An 18,441-nucleotide genomic window follows, 5' to 3' on the forward strand; every position below is an offset into this window, starting at 1 on the left:
GGAAGAATATTCATTCTATTATTGGGAATAGTACCAATGAATTGGCGAAATATTCAGAGGTAAATCATGATAAAAACCAGACAGGATTAGGTTAAGGTTAGGTCTAGCTTAAGTCTAACTAAGTCAGAAGTACCATCAGTGGAATGACGAAGTTTTTCTGAGTAAAATGAGTATAAACACAGAAGAAATCGACGCGTTTCACTTCATTTAACTCAGACTTAAACATAACCTATTTCAAACCTAATCGACGCGTAACTCAGACCCTAACCTTGCCTAAACTTGCCCGATTTGTGTCGTTCGAGCTCATTTTACTTGGGAAGATTTCAGCAATCTACTGATACTACTTGAAAATAAAAAGGATAAGTGATAAGATTGTCTTGGGATGATTGTTCTTTCCTTTAAGATTTAGAAATCAAAGGCATTGAAATTAGCACATTAGGAATTTTATTTGTAAGAAACTAGAATAAACCAAATCCTAACAGTTTTAAGAACATTTTTTAGCATTTTTGACATTCGTTTTATCAGATCATATTCTCAACCTTTAAATGAAATTGAAATTTCACTATTGTATTTTATATGAAGGATATATTTAGTGTTTGAGCTAATCAGGAATTACCAACCTTGCGTGGCAGCATTAAATTTGCAAAATTAAGAAACGCAACTGTTAATGTTTTCACAAAAATCAAAATTTCCATTTATGCTTCTGAACCATGAAGCAGCTCCACCCATTTCCTTCTTTTACACGAACATTGTTCAGATTCGCACAATTCATGAGTTCCTAACTACGATTCCACTTGTAAATAGTAAACCGAGACTGACCTTACTTTATCGCATCTGTGTTAGCAGACTGAGGTATTTTTTAGCAACCATTTTACCCTAACTAAATTGAATACATAAACGTTTATAAGTAATTACAAACAAAAGAGATCAAAAGAGACCGAGGATTTTTTTTACTAAACCGTGAAGTTTTAAAAATTAATTAATCCGCATTTCTCGTCCTATGAGCATGACTATCTCTGAATATCTTAAGGATCAGTTATTCATTTGCCATTAATTTTAAGAGTTTCGGTTCAAATACCAACCATGACAACTGTATTATAGTTATACAAAAGAACAGTTATGTTGCATCGAACAAGAGAATTATACTTTTATTTCGTCTGAGATACGTGTTTATACTAATAAATCTCCATATAAATAACGTTTAGTATGGATGCAATTAAAAGTCAGTAGTGATGAAAAAATGAAAAAATTTCATTTCTAAACTTTACATTACAAAGTATATAAATATAAACAATTAAGAAATAAGGTGCCGCCCAATATAAAGCAAGCTGTGACCTGTGAACATGTAAAACAAGTAAATTGAGTGTGAACTATTTTACATGATGGTGGAATGCTAGTTTCCTATAGCGTGCTACGTTTACTGCTTATGTCATTGCAAATTATTCCCACGTTAATTGTAACTATACTGCAAATTCTCAAACAGAAAAACGTTATTCAAGAAACCGTTGTGAATTCTAAGGTTTAGCCGCCCCAATACAACTCGCTCAAACATATTCTATCAAATAAAAGGTAATGCTGCGATATAGCGCGCAGTAACACAATTCACAGAACTACAGCGCCGCCGTTCGCTCCTCTGCCACGTGAAATAGACCAAACTTCAGTTAGTTTCACATACAGGGCCTCGACATAAGCTTCCAACTTGGAATCACTTAGAAACTTAGAAAGCTCGAAGAAACTGATTTCTTAAATCAATTAACACACTAGCAATTTGAGTTTGCCTTCCCAAAGGCAGAACCAGAGGAGGACAAACTAACCTACAAAATAGTGTCGAAAAAGTTTGAATGGTTCACTAAACTAATATCAAGAAATTACTGTATTTGCTGCCTCATTAGTGACACATACTATTCATATAATAACATAAAGCGAAACTGGATTTAATCTTTCCTTGTACCATTAACGAAAGAATCTTAAAATAATCTCTCCGTCACATTAAAGCAGGAGCAACATAAGTAAATCCTCCCATTCTGTTTAAACCTCCTCCACCGTCACCCCCCGTCTGAAATGCCGTATTCCAGGGAACAGAAGCGGAGATTGGTCGGATAAAACGGAAAATGAGGAGCACTTGCGTGAAATCGGCCGATCTGAGGTCACATTTCGCGGTCCCCAGAACAATGGATGCACTTTCGATGCAGACGCGACTACGTCAAGTAGCGTGGGTAAACGGAATCCGAATGCTCGCGGGGGCGTTGATGAGTTGCCGACTCATTACACAGACTCCGGAAAGTCTCGAGCATGAACCGTAAGTGCTTGAGCTACGCGAAGCGATAAATAAAAGGTGCAAAGAAACGTAACAACAGGAAGAGGCGTAAGCGTACGCGGAGCTTGGCTGCGTATCGGTACATGGGATATCACGAGGCCGCAGAAAAACGTGGACAACTGCCGATGGAACGTGGAACAAAATCATTAAGTCTCGGCGGTGATCGAAAGAAGAAGCTACATCAATCGCGTCGCAGACCATTCAGCCCTCGTAATTTTTCTGCTGGTTCGCGTTAGCGGATTCCGGCCGCGAACCGTGGAACTTTTATTCCAGAAAATACATCGGGAAGCGAGGACAATTTTTTTTTCTCGTCTCCTACGCCGGGTAACCTGGACGTGCGAATGGGAGAACGAATAGCGAACGTGGGGATGAATTATTATGTTTGAGACACGAAATATTGGGAAATGATATTTCTGGATTGTTTTAAATATTTTGGATGTAATAGTGGGAATAAGGAATAATTCTGTATTTGAGAGCCAACGTGACCCAAGGGCTTTTTTATTGTTTTTCAAAAGAGCTAGAAAATAAATGTTTCCCATTTCTTAACATAATATTTGAAATGATTTATGCTATTAAATTTTCTTGACTTATAACATTACTTAACTAAATTCCTGTTATTCTAATATAATGAAGAAAAAGCAATAAGATCATGTAAAAGGCTTAATTTTGAAAAAATGTACTTGGGTTAGTCTAGGTGTCAGGTACAGATGAAGAAATAGTAAAAATTTCGATTTTATTCTAGAATTATATCGTACGTTTTTGTGGGTTATTCCTGTAGCTACCCAGACCTAACCTTAATTAAATGCAATATGGCATAACTGTCTCCAACAAATCCAGTGGATTTTAAACAAAAAGTATACAAACTAAGTGAAAGTGAATTAAGTGGCTTAGAATAACTGATACTTAAGCCAGATCAAGCCTCAATTAAATGCAATATAGCGTACCTCCTTTCAACATATCTTATTAAATGAATTTAATGGAAAAAATATATAACCTACGTGAAAACGTTTACAACTGGTACTTAATGCAAACGTATATAATTAAGTATAATTAAGTATAATACGACGTGTTTTCTCTCAACAAAAGCACTTTTAAGAGAATAAAGCGCTTTTAAAAGAAAAAGTATAAAAGTCACGTGAAAAACCTTTAAAATAAGTGATACGTCAAAGAAAGCAACAAGATCCCTGTTTTCCTGTTAGCAGAGCTGCAGAGGAATCCCCGCCAGTCGGAAATAAAGTCAATGTCAATGCTGGTGAAAATACTTATGGGACATCAGTGGTCCGACGCGGGGCTCTTATTTGTAAGAAAGCACGTAAAAGGAATGCAATAAAAAGAAATATGCGCATCCTCGTTGATGTACACACGATGTTATGAGGAAGCGGGCGTAGCAACAATAGCTGTACATTATACTGACAGCGTTGGAGGGGATAAGGTGCAATCCCCTTACACGTTCACCGTCCTCCGTAGTCAACAATGAACTCATATTCTCATGTTTTCTACGATTCTTCCCACCTTCGTGGTTGTTGAACTGAGACTTCCAACGGGCTTAAACCGCAAACTCGTTCCAAACTGCGGCGCTGTGCCAATCGTCACCAGTTAAAGATGTATTCGCATTAAGATAATGATTCGTTTGCATGTGGGAGGTCTGCCAGCCGAGCAACGTTTCCATGAATAAAAGACCCGAGAATGATTAAACGGGTGAATTTATCTCCTTTTAATGGCGCCACGAAGTCGACGACGTAATCCGTCATTGTCGGTTACTGATATGAAAATGGCAAATAATATTACTGACCAGGAAATAGACGAGCACTGTCGTTAGATCAACCTGACGATGGGAACCACGTCAAATGTCTAATCGAATTAAGCTGATGTATGAAGACGTAGGGTATATTCGATGTAAGCTCGTCACTAGAGTCACTACATCTTGGAATGACATGTATACAGTAGAATAGTACATCATTACACACGTTTCTGATGAGATAAAAATGAGCTACTAGCGCATGAATTGAGCTTAACAATGTGTGTGACTAGATAAGACGAGATTACTTACAGCGAACATTATACCACAGTACTAAATATAATACCAAAAAAATGTATTTTATAACTAACTTATCATATAACCTAGCACAATACGGTATGAATTATCTCGCCACTAAAACTTGGTCAATTTCATTAAATCACAAAGCATCAGGGATCACAGTTTTCAAAATATCGCCAGTTTGAAACTGGAATCGCATCCACCCTATGTGACCAGCATGAACTTCCTCAAGGATTACAGTGCCGCAAGGCAGACGTGTTGGGGAGGAAGCTTCGAGACCGATTCACAACACCAGCGCCGATATATCGGCGAATCTAACCTCCCCACACACTAGCGACTGAAAATCGACAAATTTCACCTGCTACCTTCTTCTTGGCATTTCCACTCAGTGCTTCTCTGCGGTGCTGCTTCTCGTGGAAAGTATATATATATGTATATACCAAGAGGCAGGTAAATCATAACCGTATACAAACATCCTGCACATACTTTCAAAGTTAAGCTCGCTCAGACACTGGTTTCAACTGAATCCTGGGCGAAGGGTAGGTAGCAGTTTGATACGGGAGAAGACAACAAGAAATTGGAAACTCTATTGTGGCACGTTTGCCGCCCTCTTGCCATGTTTGACTTGCTCTCGATTGTTTCCCAGCGTACACGAAAGTTATTTAATTTGGAGGAAGAAAACTATATCTAGGGACTTCTCGCGCGTTAAGTGGATACCCACTGGTCTTAATTGCTATTTAAGGATACTATTGGTAGAGGCTCTGTACACTTTTAAAAGTATTTCTGGGTTAGGTGGATTTAATTTAGAAACAAGGCTTTGAGCGTATACTTATTCGTAATTTCGGAGAAATTAAATTATAGAAGTTTGTGAAGTAAGTGAGAGTTTATTGACAAATTTGTATTAAATTTAACATGACTTTCTCTGTACAGGCTGAAATATGGAGCCTAGTATGGTCGTCATATTACTTTCATGAGTTAGAAAAAAGTAGCATAGATAATTTAGAAAGAATTTTTATTTTCAAAAAACTACAATAATATTATTAAGGGAATTATACAAAAATGCGAATTAGGGAAGTATTTAAATTAAAAAATTCGATTTTTAATTATATAAGTAAGAAATGGTGTAAAAAAGTCTTCCACTCTAATAAAAGAAATAAAATTAAAAAAATTATAACCCTAATAATTTGATACCAATTAGTAGTTGATTGATTATAGGTACAAAGAAAATTGTTCCAAAACGTCGTGAATATAGCTACATGGAGCACTCTATAAAATCAGATACAGTACAATAGTGTACGTGTTCTTTGACTTCTTTTATTCCTGCTGCGTGGAAAAGCGATAATATAACGCGAGATGAGAATAGAAGAGAGGGATGAAGGATAGGAAAAAGAAACGTCCCGTGAGGTTATCAAAGAAGTTTCTTCGCCTGATATTCACGAAACGAGTTCCTGTCCCCTTTTGCAATGAAGCACTCCGTGCAATGCAACCGTAATACACGTCCGTTTTTCCACGTAGTTGATTTATTTCCGGCTCAGTAGCAAAACCACCTCCATCCACCTTTGGAATAGATCTCATTGGTCGTGTTTGGATCGAGGGTGTCGACCTGCTATGGCTTCGTGGATTTTTGTGACTCGAATACCTCGACGGTAAAAGCCAATGCAAATCCTTCCATAGCTTATTTGCATTCGTGGATTTATACAAGATAACTTTGCTGTGGTGTACACATATTCTTTCGTATTAATGTTCACCTAGCCATTATGTCGAAATATTTCAAAAATGCGGAGGATTTCCTTTATGTATATGTAAATTCAGTTACTCTTTAACTATAGCTTGTTTGAAATGCACATGATTTCATGTTACATGAACAATGTTATACCAACTTTATTGTGCATTTTTAGGTTAAGCATGGACGTACTTTCATTTTGACTATATTATTATTTCTAAGCTAAAAGGTTAGGTCTAAGGTACTAAATAGTTACAGTAACTAAAAAGAATGTTTCAAATGTGAATAATAAAATGACAAACTGTCATGTGGGTTTGTATTGCATAAAGTATAAAGTAAGAAAATTGATTAGAATGGCATGCCAACATGGCAAGTAATCAATCATACCAACGTAACTAAGTTATTTTACTTTTCTAAAAATTGATGTCTACAAATATATTTATAGAATAGCTTAACATTTCCCCAATTACTGATGAACATTCAGGAATGTAAACAGATAAATTTAAAAATCAACAAGCCTCATAAATGATGATAGGCCTTAAAGCAAACATGTATGTTCTTTGATAAAAAATGCTATTAGAAACAATTAATGTGGCTTGACCCTCGAAGCAGTAAACTTCCTCCAGAGATAGAAGAACAATAGTGTGATACTGATGAAATTACCGTCTGCAGACGGCGTATCCACCACGCGAAAATAAATCTGTACAATTAGCGTGTACAGTATCCACGTTGTTACTTATTCAAGAATATTGCTTCCGGACTGAATTTTTTGTTTGATTTTCATGATTAAATTACATTCACTTAATGAGTCTTCCGAAGAATTTTTTTCCATGTACAAACACACTAGACGCGGTTAATGAATTATTTCTCTATTATATCTTTCGCATAATGTAACCATGAAAAATATTATAAAATATTGCAAATTAGTTGAAAGTACCATTTTTTAATTTTGATTTACAATTTTTAAAAACCACATTTAGAGGTTATACTAACATCAAATTTCAGTATGGAAAAGATTCAGCACTCCCCAAGACTCAAGCAAAGAGTCGATCAGATCAAGATCCATCTAAGAACCATCTTCCAGGAATCAGAAATAGAGGAATCGATCAAAGTGGAAATGTAACATTAAACCGTGAAATGATCACATGATAGTATACGTACGCGCCCAGGCGACGTTGAATACTTGCACGGGGGAAGCCTTGGTACCGGCGCACATTTTATTATGAAACTTTTTATGAGCATCGTATAAAAGTTCAAGACCATTCCGGGAATTCCCATCACTTTCGGCTGCTCGGCTCTTTTTTCCGCATCCGATTGCCGGCTCGTCCTCCGCCACGGTTTCGAAACTTTAAAGATTCAACGAGCGCTTACAGAGCCTTGCAATATTAACTCGCCAGCCAGACCGCCTCTGGCCCCATGGATTCTCGATTTCCATTGGAAATTAAATACGGCCGAGGAATCGTGGCGCATACGTTGCGATACCAGTCGATCGTAACACTTCCATCTGACGGATTAAAAGATCAGGTTGTACCGTCCCGTGGCTACTTTTCAGGGCGAATCTATGTTCCTCCCATCAGAATTAATGTCTAGTTTCTCCTGGATTAGTAGCGAGGGCGCTGCGTTATTGGGATTCCGGGGTTCTTTTACGTTATGTACACGCCGTGTTATTATTATTAAATGGATACTAGTGGTCGATAATGTTGTAATATTTACAGTTGTCTGTCGGAAACGGTTTATTATCGATGTTGTTTTTACACGGCAAAAGAAAATTAATTAATTGCTATGTTTTACTTGTTGTGTTGGTGCTACTGATACTCAGGGGAACTTTCTTACGCCATTGACTGAGAATGGGGGATACGGTGCTTCTTATGGAACTATGAAATTCGTTTCATTAGTCAATTTGCAGATTTATCGTGTTGGTGGTACTGAACTATTTTGGGGAATTTTTTCACACTATGTAGATGAAAGTTACTGTTACTTCTTTATTTCTATAATACTTTTAATTTATTAATCAATAATTATTAATGATGTTATAATCTTATAAATAATTGTTTCACCTTCCAACAGTAATATAATAATAGAAATCATAACTGTTTTTCTGCTCGAAGGAAGCATTTTCAAACTTTTTTGAATGAAGTCATAATTTTTATATTTTTAGTATCGCGTAGAACATAAAAATAAAGCCAACGATAAAGTATGAAAGAAAATAAAAATACACACTACGATAACGTACAAGAGAAAATAAAAATAGATTCAACGATAACATCCATTGCTACCTTTATTGGGATTTTATAGGGAGAAAGCACGCTAAATGTGCAATATAAAAGTTTGATTTGATGATACTACAATGGATCGAGCAAATTACAGAGGAACAGTATATGATAAGCTAACAATGAATGTAAACAATGGATTAAACAATTAATTGAGAATCAATAAGTTATAATATAGCATAGTATGCTCAACATGCTGCTTTACGATAAAATTTCAATGAAAATTGGTATTGTAGAGTATCGTTGAATGTGATTTCATTTGTCGTGGAGTATTAATTAATTATAACAATCATTTAATTTTATGTACAATTAACTTTTGTCTATAGAACACAATAAATGGTTCAAATTCTGAATTGAGACATAATTAAGTAACATTTGAAAGATCTATCGCATTGTTTTAAAAAAACATAAAAAACGGGCAATTACATAAAAAGATGTATTTGCATTGACAAACCAAAAACAGAGTATTGTTTAAATAAAAAATCATTGTAGCAGTGTTTTCAAATTAAATGTTAGTAGCAATTATCAGTTCAATTCACCTTATAAATATTATAAATTAATGATAAAAAATTATTTCTTGTATTTAATTTGCCACTCTATAGCAAAAATAATTTCCATCTGTGACTTCCTCTCATTAGTCATCAAATTATTTTTACCTACCAATAAATGAGACCCAATTAGTGAAAAATTGAAAAAATAAATACACAGCACAAAGAATAACAGCGACTGCGAAAGCGGAGATCACATTCAGTCTACTTTCTGCCTTCACCCTTCCTTTAAACTAATTAAAACCAGTTTTAAGATGAAAAGCATCGACACCCGACACAGCCGAAGGAGCAGACTTTAATAAAATGAAATCAGTCCGCGACTCTACCGTTCTTCTGACGCTGAAACAAACCGTGAACTGTTTGGCGGTCTCTCTTTTCCTCTCCTTCGCAACAAATATTTTCAAAGACTTTCCTCTTTTTTTTTCCTCCGCCTCCTCCTTCCCTCTCGTCTTTCGCGAAACAATAAAAGACGCCACAACCGACGGTGCATCAGGGATGAGGTTTCATTTGGTTGAGCTCTGAAGAAAGAAAGGGATCTCATTTCAAAGTACAAGCTCTTTACGCCTTTGGCTTTTCCGTTTTTCGCGGCCGTAGGGGATCCTGCCAAGGATATGCATAATGCTCCGGAATACTTTTAAGAAGGGGCCCACCACCACCACACAAATCGCGAAAATATATAAGTAATTAAGACCCGATTAAGATTCCACGAGCACTGTCGCTTACTTAAAGAGAGCTTCCCATCCAAGCGGCCGCCATTTCGTTTCAGGTGCACCACAAAATGGCTCCCAGCGCGCCTGCGCGTGCCTAGAAGCTCAGCTGAGGCAACTGTTGCAATTATTGACATTAATAAGTGGTAGGTTAATCTCTCGGACGATGCAAATTGAATTTTAATATCCCAAATTGATTTTACAGCGAGAACGTTTTAATCGTGGCAAAGGCAAATGTTGGAACACGATTTCATTAACTCGGCTGATAAAGTTTTATGGGTACCTTTACCTTTTTTCAGCAAACTTTGCGTGATTGAATATCCTTTCGTTGTGTATTAACATGAAAATTTAATTGACAAAACAGCACACGGTGATAGTCTCGTAATTCGATATGCATATTTTTCGAAAGTTCTGATCCCTTTGAACAATTTTTAGGTCGAAAGTTGCAGTATGATTAATTCTTGTAAAGTTGATGACGGGAAAAAGAAAATTGAGGGAGTAAGTGAGAAAGTTTCATTTCAGTTAGAAATTCTTAAATGATTCTGGTTATAAGAGACTTTTTATCATTGAGATCTGAAGAAATTTTTGAAAATTTTTAAGTAAGCTGGGATTTTGGATATTTTTAAGTATTCAGGTTAATAGATATTTTAGAAATTTTAATATATAGCTTCTCTTCCAGGAAAGAATTTTCATTTTAAAAGGGATTCCTTGTTCAAACTTGCCCTTCCTATCCAAAGAAGATTTCTTATAAGAACATTATTGAAACGTTTTATACATATACCATCTCGCCAAGAACAGACAGTTTAACTGTAGTCAACTAAAAATGTTAAAAATATGCACATCAGTAATTCTATTTAAATAAAATACCACAATTTATTTAACTTCAACTTAAACTTAAACTAAAACTTAAAAAATTGAAGGAAACTGACAATTGTCACCTCCAAGCGTGTTAATTTATACACAGCACCTGTTGAGGTCTGAAGTAACGTGACTCACGCGTACTTTCCTTCCAATTATGCAAATGTTCATATTTATACGTACGAAGCAACAAGGGTATGCAAATTAGTAGACGCGCGAAATTCTACGTAGACCCCCAGCAAGTTTGATCTGTCATTTTGTCCAAGACACCTTTAGGGGCGTCTACACCCCCACACCGATTCGACCCAGTGAGATTCAAATGAGGGTCTATCGCTAATCACCCTCGCTAATCTTTAATTACCGCCCTGACGTGATTGTAATTCGCACGACGGTTTACGAAACACGCGCCTTCCGTTTTTGGAAGGCGAAACCTTCCCATAAATAACAGTAGTCCCAGACAATGGCGTCGCGTAAACTCGCTACCTATACATCAACCAGTTGCCCTTAAATTATCGTTGGAATAATAGGGCGAGTAGGGCCAGATCCTGAAATCGTTCTCCTTCACCACCACATTGCTGTGTTCTTCGTCGGGTTACGTAGACCAACGCTGAACACAGCCCAATGGGATTAGATGTGATACATTCTGTTATTTGAGTCTTGGAGGATGGAATTTCTATAATTACACTGAATTCTGTGGATAATTACATTTTCTGTTTAATTACCATTCAGTTGTGAAAATTGTCTTTGAAATCGTCTGGAAATGTACTATCTGTTGTATCTTTTTGGGACTTTATAATATTGTGAAATTATTTTACTCGTTGGGAAATTGGTCGTTACTAGCTCGACGACATTTTAGGTGTCTCTATTTTCTATTATGTAGCCGTTAGTTTGTTGCGTATAAGATTGTCTCTATTTCACTTTCCTTTTCTTCATTTGTTTTGTATCAGTATTTCTAATAAAATAAATGAGAATTATTGAGGTAATACTGAGTTAACCTCAAAAGCACAGTTCTCATTTTACATATAAGTTCATTATTTGTTACGTCGTAATACTACAGCTAATAAAAGCAGTATGATTCAAGAGAAACTATTTAATTTAATTTAGACACTTGTTGTAATTAATATATCAATCACTAAATTTTATTAATGCCATTTTCTAACCTGAAAATCCAATTAGCAATAATGCTCTATCTCATTTCCATAATTTTTTATTTAGATTGTTTTTTACTTAGCTAAGTGAAAGTGCAGATGTTCTATTAATTAAAGATACAGGAGCTATTAATATTCCGGGGTGAAAATGCAAATTAAGCTGGTTTATGGTATTTAAAGCCTCTTGTGCTAATATGCGAGCACGTTCACCGATAGTCAGATCAAATAACTGATTACGTGTATGTGTATCTTGATATTGAAAATTTGCAGAGCAGATATCCAATTAGTAACTCTAATTACACACTGATTCTGTAATGATGTCACTAACAATAAGTTTAATAGCTCATAGTGATTAGACGTGTTTGTGTACGATGCAAATAATCTTATTTTTCCTTTCCGGTCTAGCTAATAATCCTGGAATTTTGGTAGGAAAATTAAATGATAGAGTCATTTACGTTTAAGAATAGCAATTATAGGTATAATAAGAACAATATTTGAAGCTTCTGTTTGAAGTTCATTAGTTAGTTTAATTGAAAGCAATATTTCACATCTGTTTCTTACTCCCTTATCTAAACAAGTTATCTAAACTAAACACACGTATAACTGTTTTTGTAAATAGAAAACAATAATTAATTTTATTTATGTAAAAAATGTTGCTTTATTATTATCAATAACTGTGGTAACACTAAATTTTTGTCAGTATATGACATATTACAATTATTAACATCGTATGTACATTTTAAATGATAATAATATTAATATTAAATTATTACGTTAAAAACATGAGGAGCAATATTTTATCCAAAATCAATACATAAACAAACAAATTTAAAAATATTCTGTTCTTTATCAAAAGTTCATCTTAATATCTTAATCTATACAATATCTATAGAGTACTAGCTTATGTGCCTCGGATGTTGACCATAGCCCGCACATGCTGCGGGCAGCCATGGTAGGAATAGTACTGTGTTCCTCTCAGGAGATGATCCCCGAAAAGGTTCAGAGGCAAGAGGTCCCCCAATCTACATTGTAGATGACCAATTAGACCTGCATACCTTTCAGGGATCATCTCTTGCGCAGAGCAGAGTACATTCAAACGCATATGAAATTTATTATATATCAATATTATTTTTCAAGTTTTAGTACCTAATTTGAAATTGTCGTACTATTGAAATACAATTTCACATTGTTTTTCTAACGTAATGCTCAGTAAATCTCACATTATTGTTTTCAAGCCCATGTACAAATCGAGGGTTAATAGCAACTCTATTGTTTTCCTTAAACATATTGTAGAAGCAGCAAAAATGACAACAAAAACGTGGACAAGGAGGGAACAAGAGATACTAATTTGACACTGTATGTAGAACCTATAATACTTACATGCTGCTATTTACGAGATTGCTCAAGAAAGTCCACGCGTCGGCGCAAGGAAATTTTCACAATGGCCGGTTCTATTAATTAACAGATTATTATGAAAATTTTAGCTAGTAATAGGCACTAACAACCTAGAAGGGAAAGATGGAGGTTCGCACGGCGCAATGTCCTTAGCCAGGCCGGATACATTTGCGGCAACATTTAATTACCTAAAAAGGTGTGCACTGCAATAAGCAGCAGGTGGGAAATTGTAGCAGAACAGCAATAGTCAGTTAATTACACTTTGTACCTGGAACTGTACATTTGACGTACCATTACATCCCCAGATTATACCGTTGCGAAATAAAAAGGGAGCAGTTGCCTGTGGCTTTTATTAGTTAAACACTTTGTTGCTTAATGTACCAACGCTGCCGCTTTAATTGTACAACTTCATTATAAATAATTTACAGTACGATTACCAACGATTACGTCCGCTTGAATGTATTATAATCCTATTAACTACAATAACTTTCCAGCGAGCTGTAAATAACAATGAACTTCAAATTTTCGAATTTTATTTTATATTTTTCTGCAGGTAATTTTCAATAGAATGTCAATGAAAGTTAACGAGAACTTTTAAAGGTATTATTTTTAATTCAGCGATAATTAATGTGCAAATAATATTGTGTATCATCTGAATTATGCTATTTTGAAGATTACCAAGCTCAACAAGTGAATAAGAACACTTGAATAATAAATAATAAAAATTAAAAATATCCCAATTAAAAGTATCATCTATTAGAGGAAAAATTTTGTAACATATTCTTGTTTTTTAAATCAAGCTGTGCATGACATGAAACTATATAATTAGAGGTTAGGTTTCACGCCTGTACCTCATTTGTTAAACAGTAACTCCTAATTATGTTTATCTGCATAGCAAGAGCGTATAGAAAACTATTAAGCAGCCCGTAGCAAACCAAATAGGAAACCAAAAGATTAATCGGTTGTTCAACCTTCGTTAATTGAACACGCCTGGTGTTTTTTCCGCCCGTCCCACCGAACACTTAAGTTCGCACCTGGCCGCATATTTGGCTTCCTAATCTGGCGCAGGAGCATGCCGCTGGATCAATTAAAGATTAATTACACTATACGTGGCGAAAGCGCCCCATACGCTTCTGGGAAATAATTAAACAGCTACGCGCCCTCGTGAAAAATGCTTAATTAATGACGAAACTGGAACGCTAGTCCGGAATAGCGAATGCCACTCACGTAGATGGCGCTGTGTTTGCGCAAATCTGCTCACCGGATGTTTAAATCCGCGACAGATTTTCCATCCCCTTAAGCCGAAACGTCGGGGAGACGAGGCAAACTTTTCAGGCCGTCGGCGATAACTGGAGCCAGAGAGTTTGCCACGTCTCTTCACTGTTGAAACTAAACAAACATCACCATAGGCGTTCGCGTTGCATATTCATTCTGATATCAGTATAACAACTGTAAGTGCGTCACGTGGCATGGGAGCGCAAAGTGATTCGGTATTACAAGGAAATAGAATAAGAACATAAGAAAATGTTAGTTAACAAAAATGAAAAAATAGAAAAAACCATTTAAAGTTTAAAGAGAAACACATAGATGTCGCACATGTATTATAAAAGTGACATAACTCAAAAGTATGTGTCTCAGGGGAAGCAAATAACTATTTATGGATTTAGGAGGAAATTATTTAGTAAATACATAATATTGACATAAAGAGTAGTTTTACTTAATGAAAGTAATTTTACATGAATAATTAGTCTAAAAACTAGTTATGTGTTACACATATTGAATGATTTTCTTGTTACTATTTCAATAATTCGTAATATATATTTGAAAAGTTCTTTGAACAAATTTTATAATTTTTATTTTCAACTGGTAAACTTTTTATGATAAATAGAGGTGCATTTATGAAACTGATTTGTAGCTGTAATTTAAACATTACATTTTTTGAGTAGTGTTACTTTTCAAGTACATGTGCGATATATAGACATCTTTACAAATATCGTCTATATATAATATGTGTATCCCTAGATGTCAACTTTCTTTTATATTTACTGATCTGTGACTCTTGTAGCATTGATAAACGTGAAACCGCCAAAAAAATCATATACAGTAGTGAATTTCCATTCGAAACGCATTGCAGTCAAAGGACTAGCGAACACGTTTTTGATTTCGATTTATTTTTCAATTATGAGTTATGTGACTGTAAAAATACAGCCTTTGAGCACCTGTCGACCGCAACCCGTGGTACAGACATGAAAATGGCGGTTGTCATCCACGTTTATTATTTTTTTATTTCTTAAAAATTATACGCTTGAAAAGGCCCTGGCAGCCTCACGTGCCATATTTTTTGCCATATTTTTTAGTAGAATTTGATTTTTATCATTGGCGATACATTTTTGAGAATATTCAATTTATTATCGATTGTGAAAGGTAATAGAATAGGTTAGTTCATGATATAGGTCAAAGTGCAGAATTCTCTCAGTTAACTGGTATTTAATGAAATTAAGTGATATTAATGAACCGTAAGAAAGAGGAAAAATGTTCCATGGTGGTCCAGAACTTTTTAATTCGATTGCAAGTTAATTGCCACGTGAAATTCCGTAATACCTTAATCGAGAACTTCCCCTTTTTTAGAGGTTTCCATACTTTTTGCTTTCTTTGACACCGGAATCAGGTTATCCTGAATTTTCTTTGCTTCTTTGCTGTCCATGTTACGTCAGCCAGTTTCACGTGAAAATAGCTAATATCTATCTTTGAGTAACATAATGTTCAGTGCATTACGACATTATTCTTCAGAGAATTTATTCAAATAAGCACCTAGCATTTTCAATACCTTTTCAACATATAAAAATTCTTTATTAACAATATCACACATATTATATCACACATATTATCACACATATTATATTTTTGCTAGGATAGATTGCACTACGTACATATATCGTAAAGCTTCTTTCCTGATCACTAGAATGTTTTCCTATTAATAAATTTATGAAATTTGGCAAAGATTGACAATAGAAAGTTTTGAAATTATCCACCAAAACTCTCACGAGCAGGATACCTTGTATTACAAGAAGCAATGTTTTGCATTTTCTCTGGAAGTAATTGTTCGGCAAGGAGGTGGACCTCAATTTGCCTAGTTAAGAACAAACGTGCTAATCAGGCTCTCGCGTGAACGAAACTTTCCCGCGATTGGAATTTAGCACGGCAGAGAAGCTCCCCTGTTAATCTTCTGTATGTATATTACATGGGGAAAAGTTGAAAGTATACGCTATTAAGCCTAGAAAAGAAGGTAAACCGCATAATTCCCCACGGAGATGTTTAAAAGTCAACGCCGATGCCAGGAACTTTTGCTGTCCCTCTACGCGATTCTCTTCTTGCGAACGTATTCCCGGGGGCAGCCAGCGTTAATGCTGACGTCTGCAAGTTTACGCAGAAACTTTTAAAGCACTTGTCCATTTAAGTTATCATGGAATAAGTACTTGCTGTTTAACTCGCTTGCACGAAGAAGAACAGGATTCTAAAAAACTTACTTCCTGTCTGAGATTCATAGCATCTAGCTATCGATTTTCTGCGATTTTCCCGCTGTCTCGGCTGCTGATCAAAGCCCGCATGTATTTCAGGCTCACTTTATATTGTTTAATGTCAATTAATATGAGCTAAATATTGAGGAAATTATACGTTTCTTGTAAGGGCAACAAAAATGTGTGCGTATAATAATATATGCAGCACTTATTCACTGTAAGCTCAGTATTAGACGAGAATAAATTAATGCGTAAGCACTCTAATATTGGTAATTTGGTCGATTATATCTTATTAAAGATGAGAATGAAGGAAAATGAGAGAGATCATATCAAGGAAACAATAAATAGAACGATGCATTTATAATGAGGAAAATCTGCATACTAGTACTATAATTACAATATTAACATATAAAATAAAATAATTATTCTACACACTGTGTGTTTAATAAAATAATCTATCATCTCTTCCCCACAATTTGTAATTTTTTCAAGATTTATTTACTAATTAAAATGGAATACCCTGTATATGTTCGGAGCCTTTTATCTGGAATCTTTCCTTTATCAAGAAAAACCCGTGGTATTAATGTTCCAATACGAATCAACTTAAAGTGGCATTATACCAATAAAATATACCTCCCAGGTATCGTTATATGTTCACTTTAATGGAAGTTTTCGCGCGGAAAAATAAACGAAATAAGTTTGGCGCGTCGAACGTGCTAATCCAACGGTTGCCAGGAAAGTCATACTGTTCTATTTTCAGGCGTTCGTGGACTTAGCAATGTATCCATCGATATTCCATTGGCCGTAGCAGCTGGCACCACCGTCAATATGAGCTGCAGATACGATCTACAATCAGACACTTTATACACAGTGAAATGGTACAAGGGTTCTGAATTTTTTCGATACGTCCCTAAAGAGATGCCGCCGATTGCTGTTTTCGGGGAATTGGGTGCCAAAGTGGTCGTAAGTACGCCTTTCTACTAATTTTACATCCCGCTTGTGAATAAATACAAACTACTACTTGAATTTTAAAATGAGGTTGTGCTAACCTTTCCATTTATTAAGTTTTTTTTTTAAATTTAATCTTCTTTATCTCTACTCACAGTTCTTGCATTTTTCGTTTCATAAGTTTCATTTCAACGCCAGAACAATTAACTCCCTGTTCCTGAAACTAGGGGGCGCTATTTTAACCTAACCTCCAACAAAACTTAAACTAAGAACTAATCTGGTCCAGAACGTATGCAAATCTTGAGAATGGAGAGAGGTAAAATTCGAGAGCCGTCGAATTAGCTGTTTAATTAATTAGTTACGGTGGGGAAAAAACTTTAAAGTAATTCGGTGAATATTTCCTAGAAAATTATAACCAGGATATTTCGAGCTGGGAACGGCCCTAAAATTTTGGACTTATTAAAAGTTTCGAAGCGGCCAGTTGCGAATCGCGTTTTACATTCGCATCTGACGTGCAATCACGTAGAACTGAGAGACCCAGAAGTGAGTCTCCCGAATTATATTCCCCCAAGTTTCGTCAAACGTGGAAGTTAGTTAGTACCATTCATATTCCATTTTATTATATTCATATTCTCGACGAACTATCTGTCGTCATATGTGTGCCCTATGTGTTCCCCATATTTCGCTATTTTTAAGCGAAAATTACGTGCAAACGGAAGCGTTTTAACATTAATTAGTCAATCAGATAATTATTTATGAAGTGTATCTTCGATGGCTATTTACAATGAAATTTGATATTTGAATTTATACATTGTATTCGATTCACAGTGAAATTCAGATTTAAAATTTTACTTTAACTGATTTATTTATTTATTATTTCAATGAATATGCAGGATGTCCTATCGTAATTTACAAAATCATATGCCTTGGAAAGTTAGTTATTTCATAATTTTTAATGAATTTTAATATGC

The 18,441-nt window shown here is 35.3% G+C and overlaps 1 protein-coding gene across 1 annotated transcript in view; it reads left to right on the plus strand.

Annotated features, from left to right (window-relative positions):
• LOC143181580 (uncharacterized) overlaps positions 1-18,441 on the plus strand; it is a 70,181-nt gene that overhangs the window by 39,691 nt on the left and 12,049 nt on the right. Inside the window, exon 2 of the mRNA XM_076382081.1 lies at positions 17,283-17,485. Coding sequence (XP_076238196.1) covers positions 17,283-17,485 — 203 coding nt within the window. The remainder of the gene's footprint in view (positions 1-17,282; positions 17,486-18,441) is intronic.

The sequence above is a fragment of the Calliopsis andreniformis genome, chromosome 7 (assembly GCF_051401765.1).
Source record: "Calliopsis andreniformis isolate RMS-2024a chromosome 7, iyCalAndr_principal, whole genome shotgun sequence".
NCBI lineage: Eukaryota > Metazoa > Arthropoda > Insecta > Hymenoptera > Andrenidae > Calliopsis > Calliopsis andreniformis.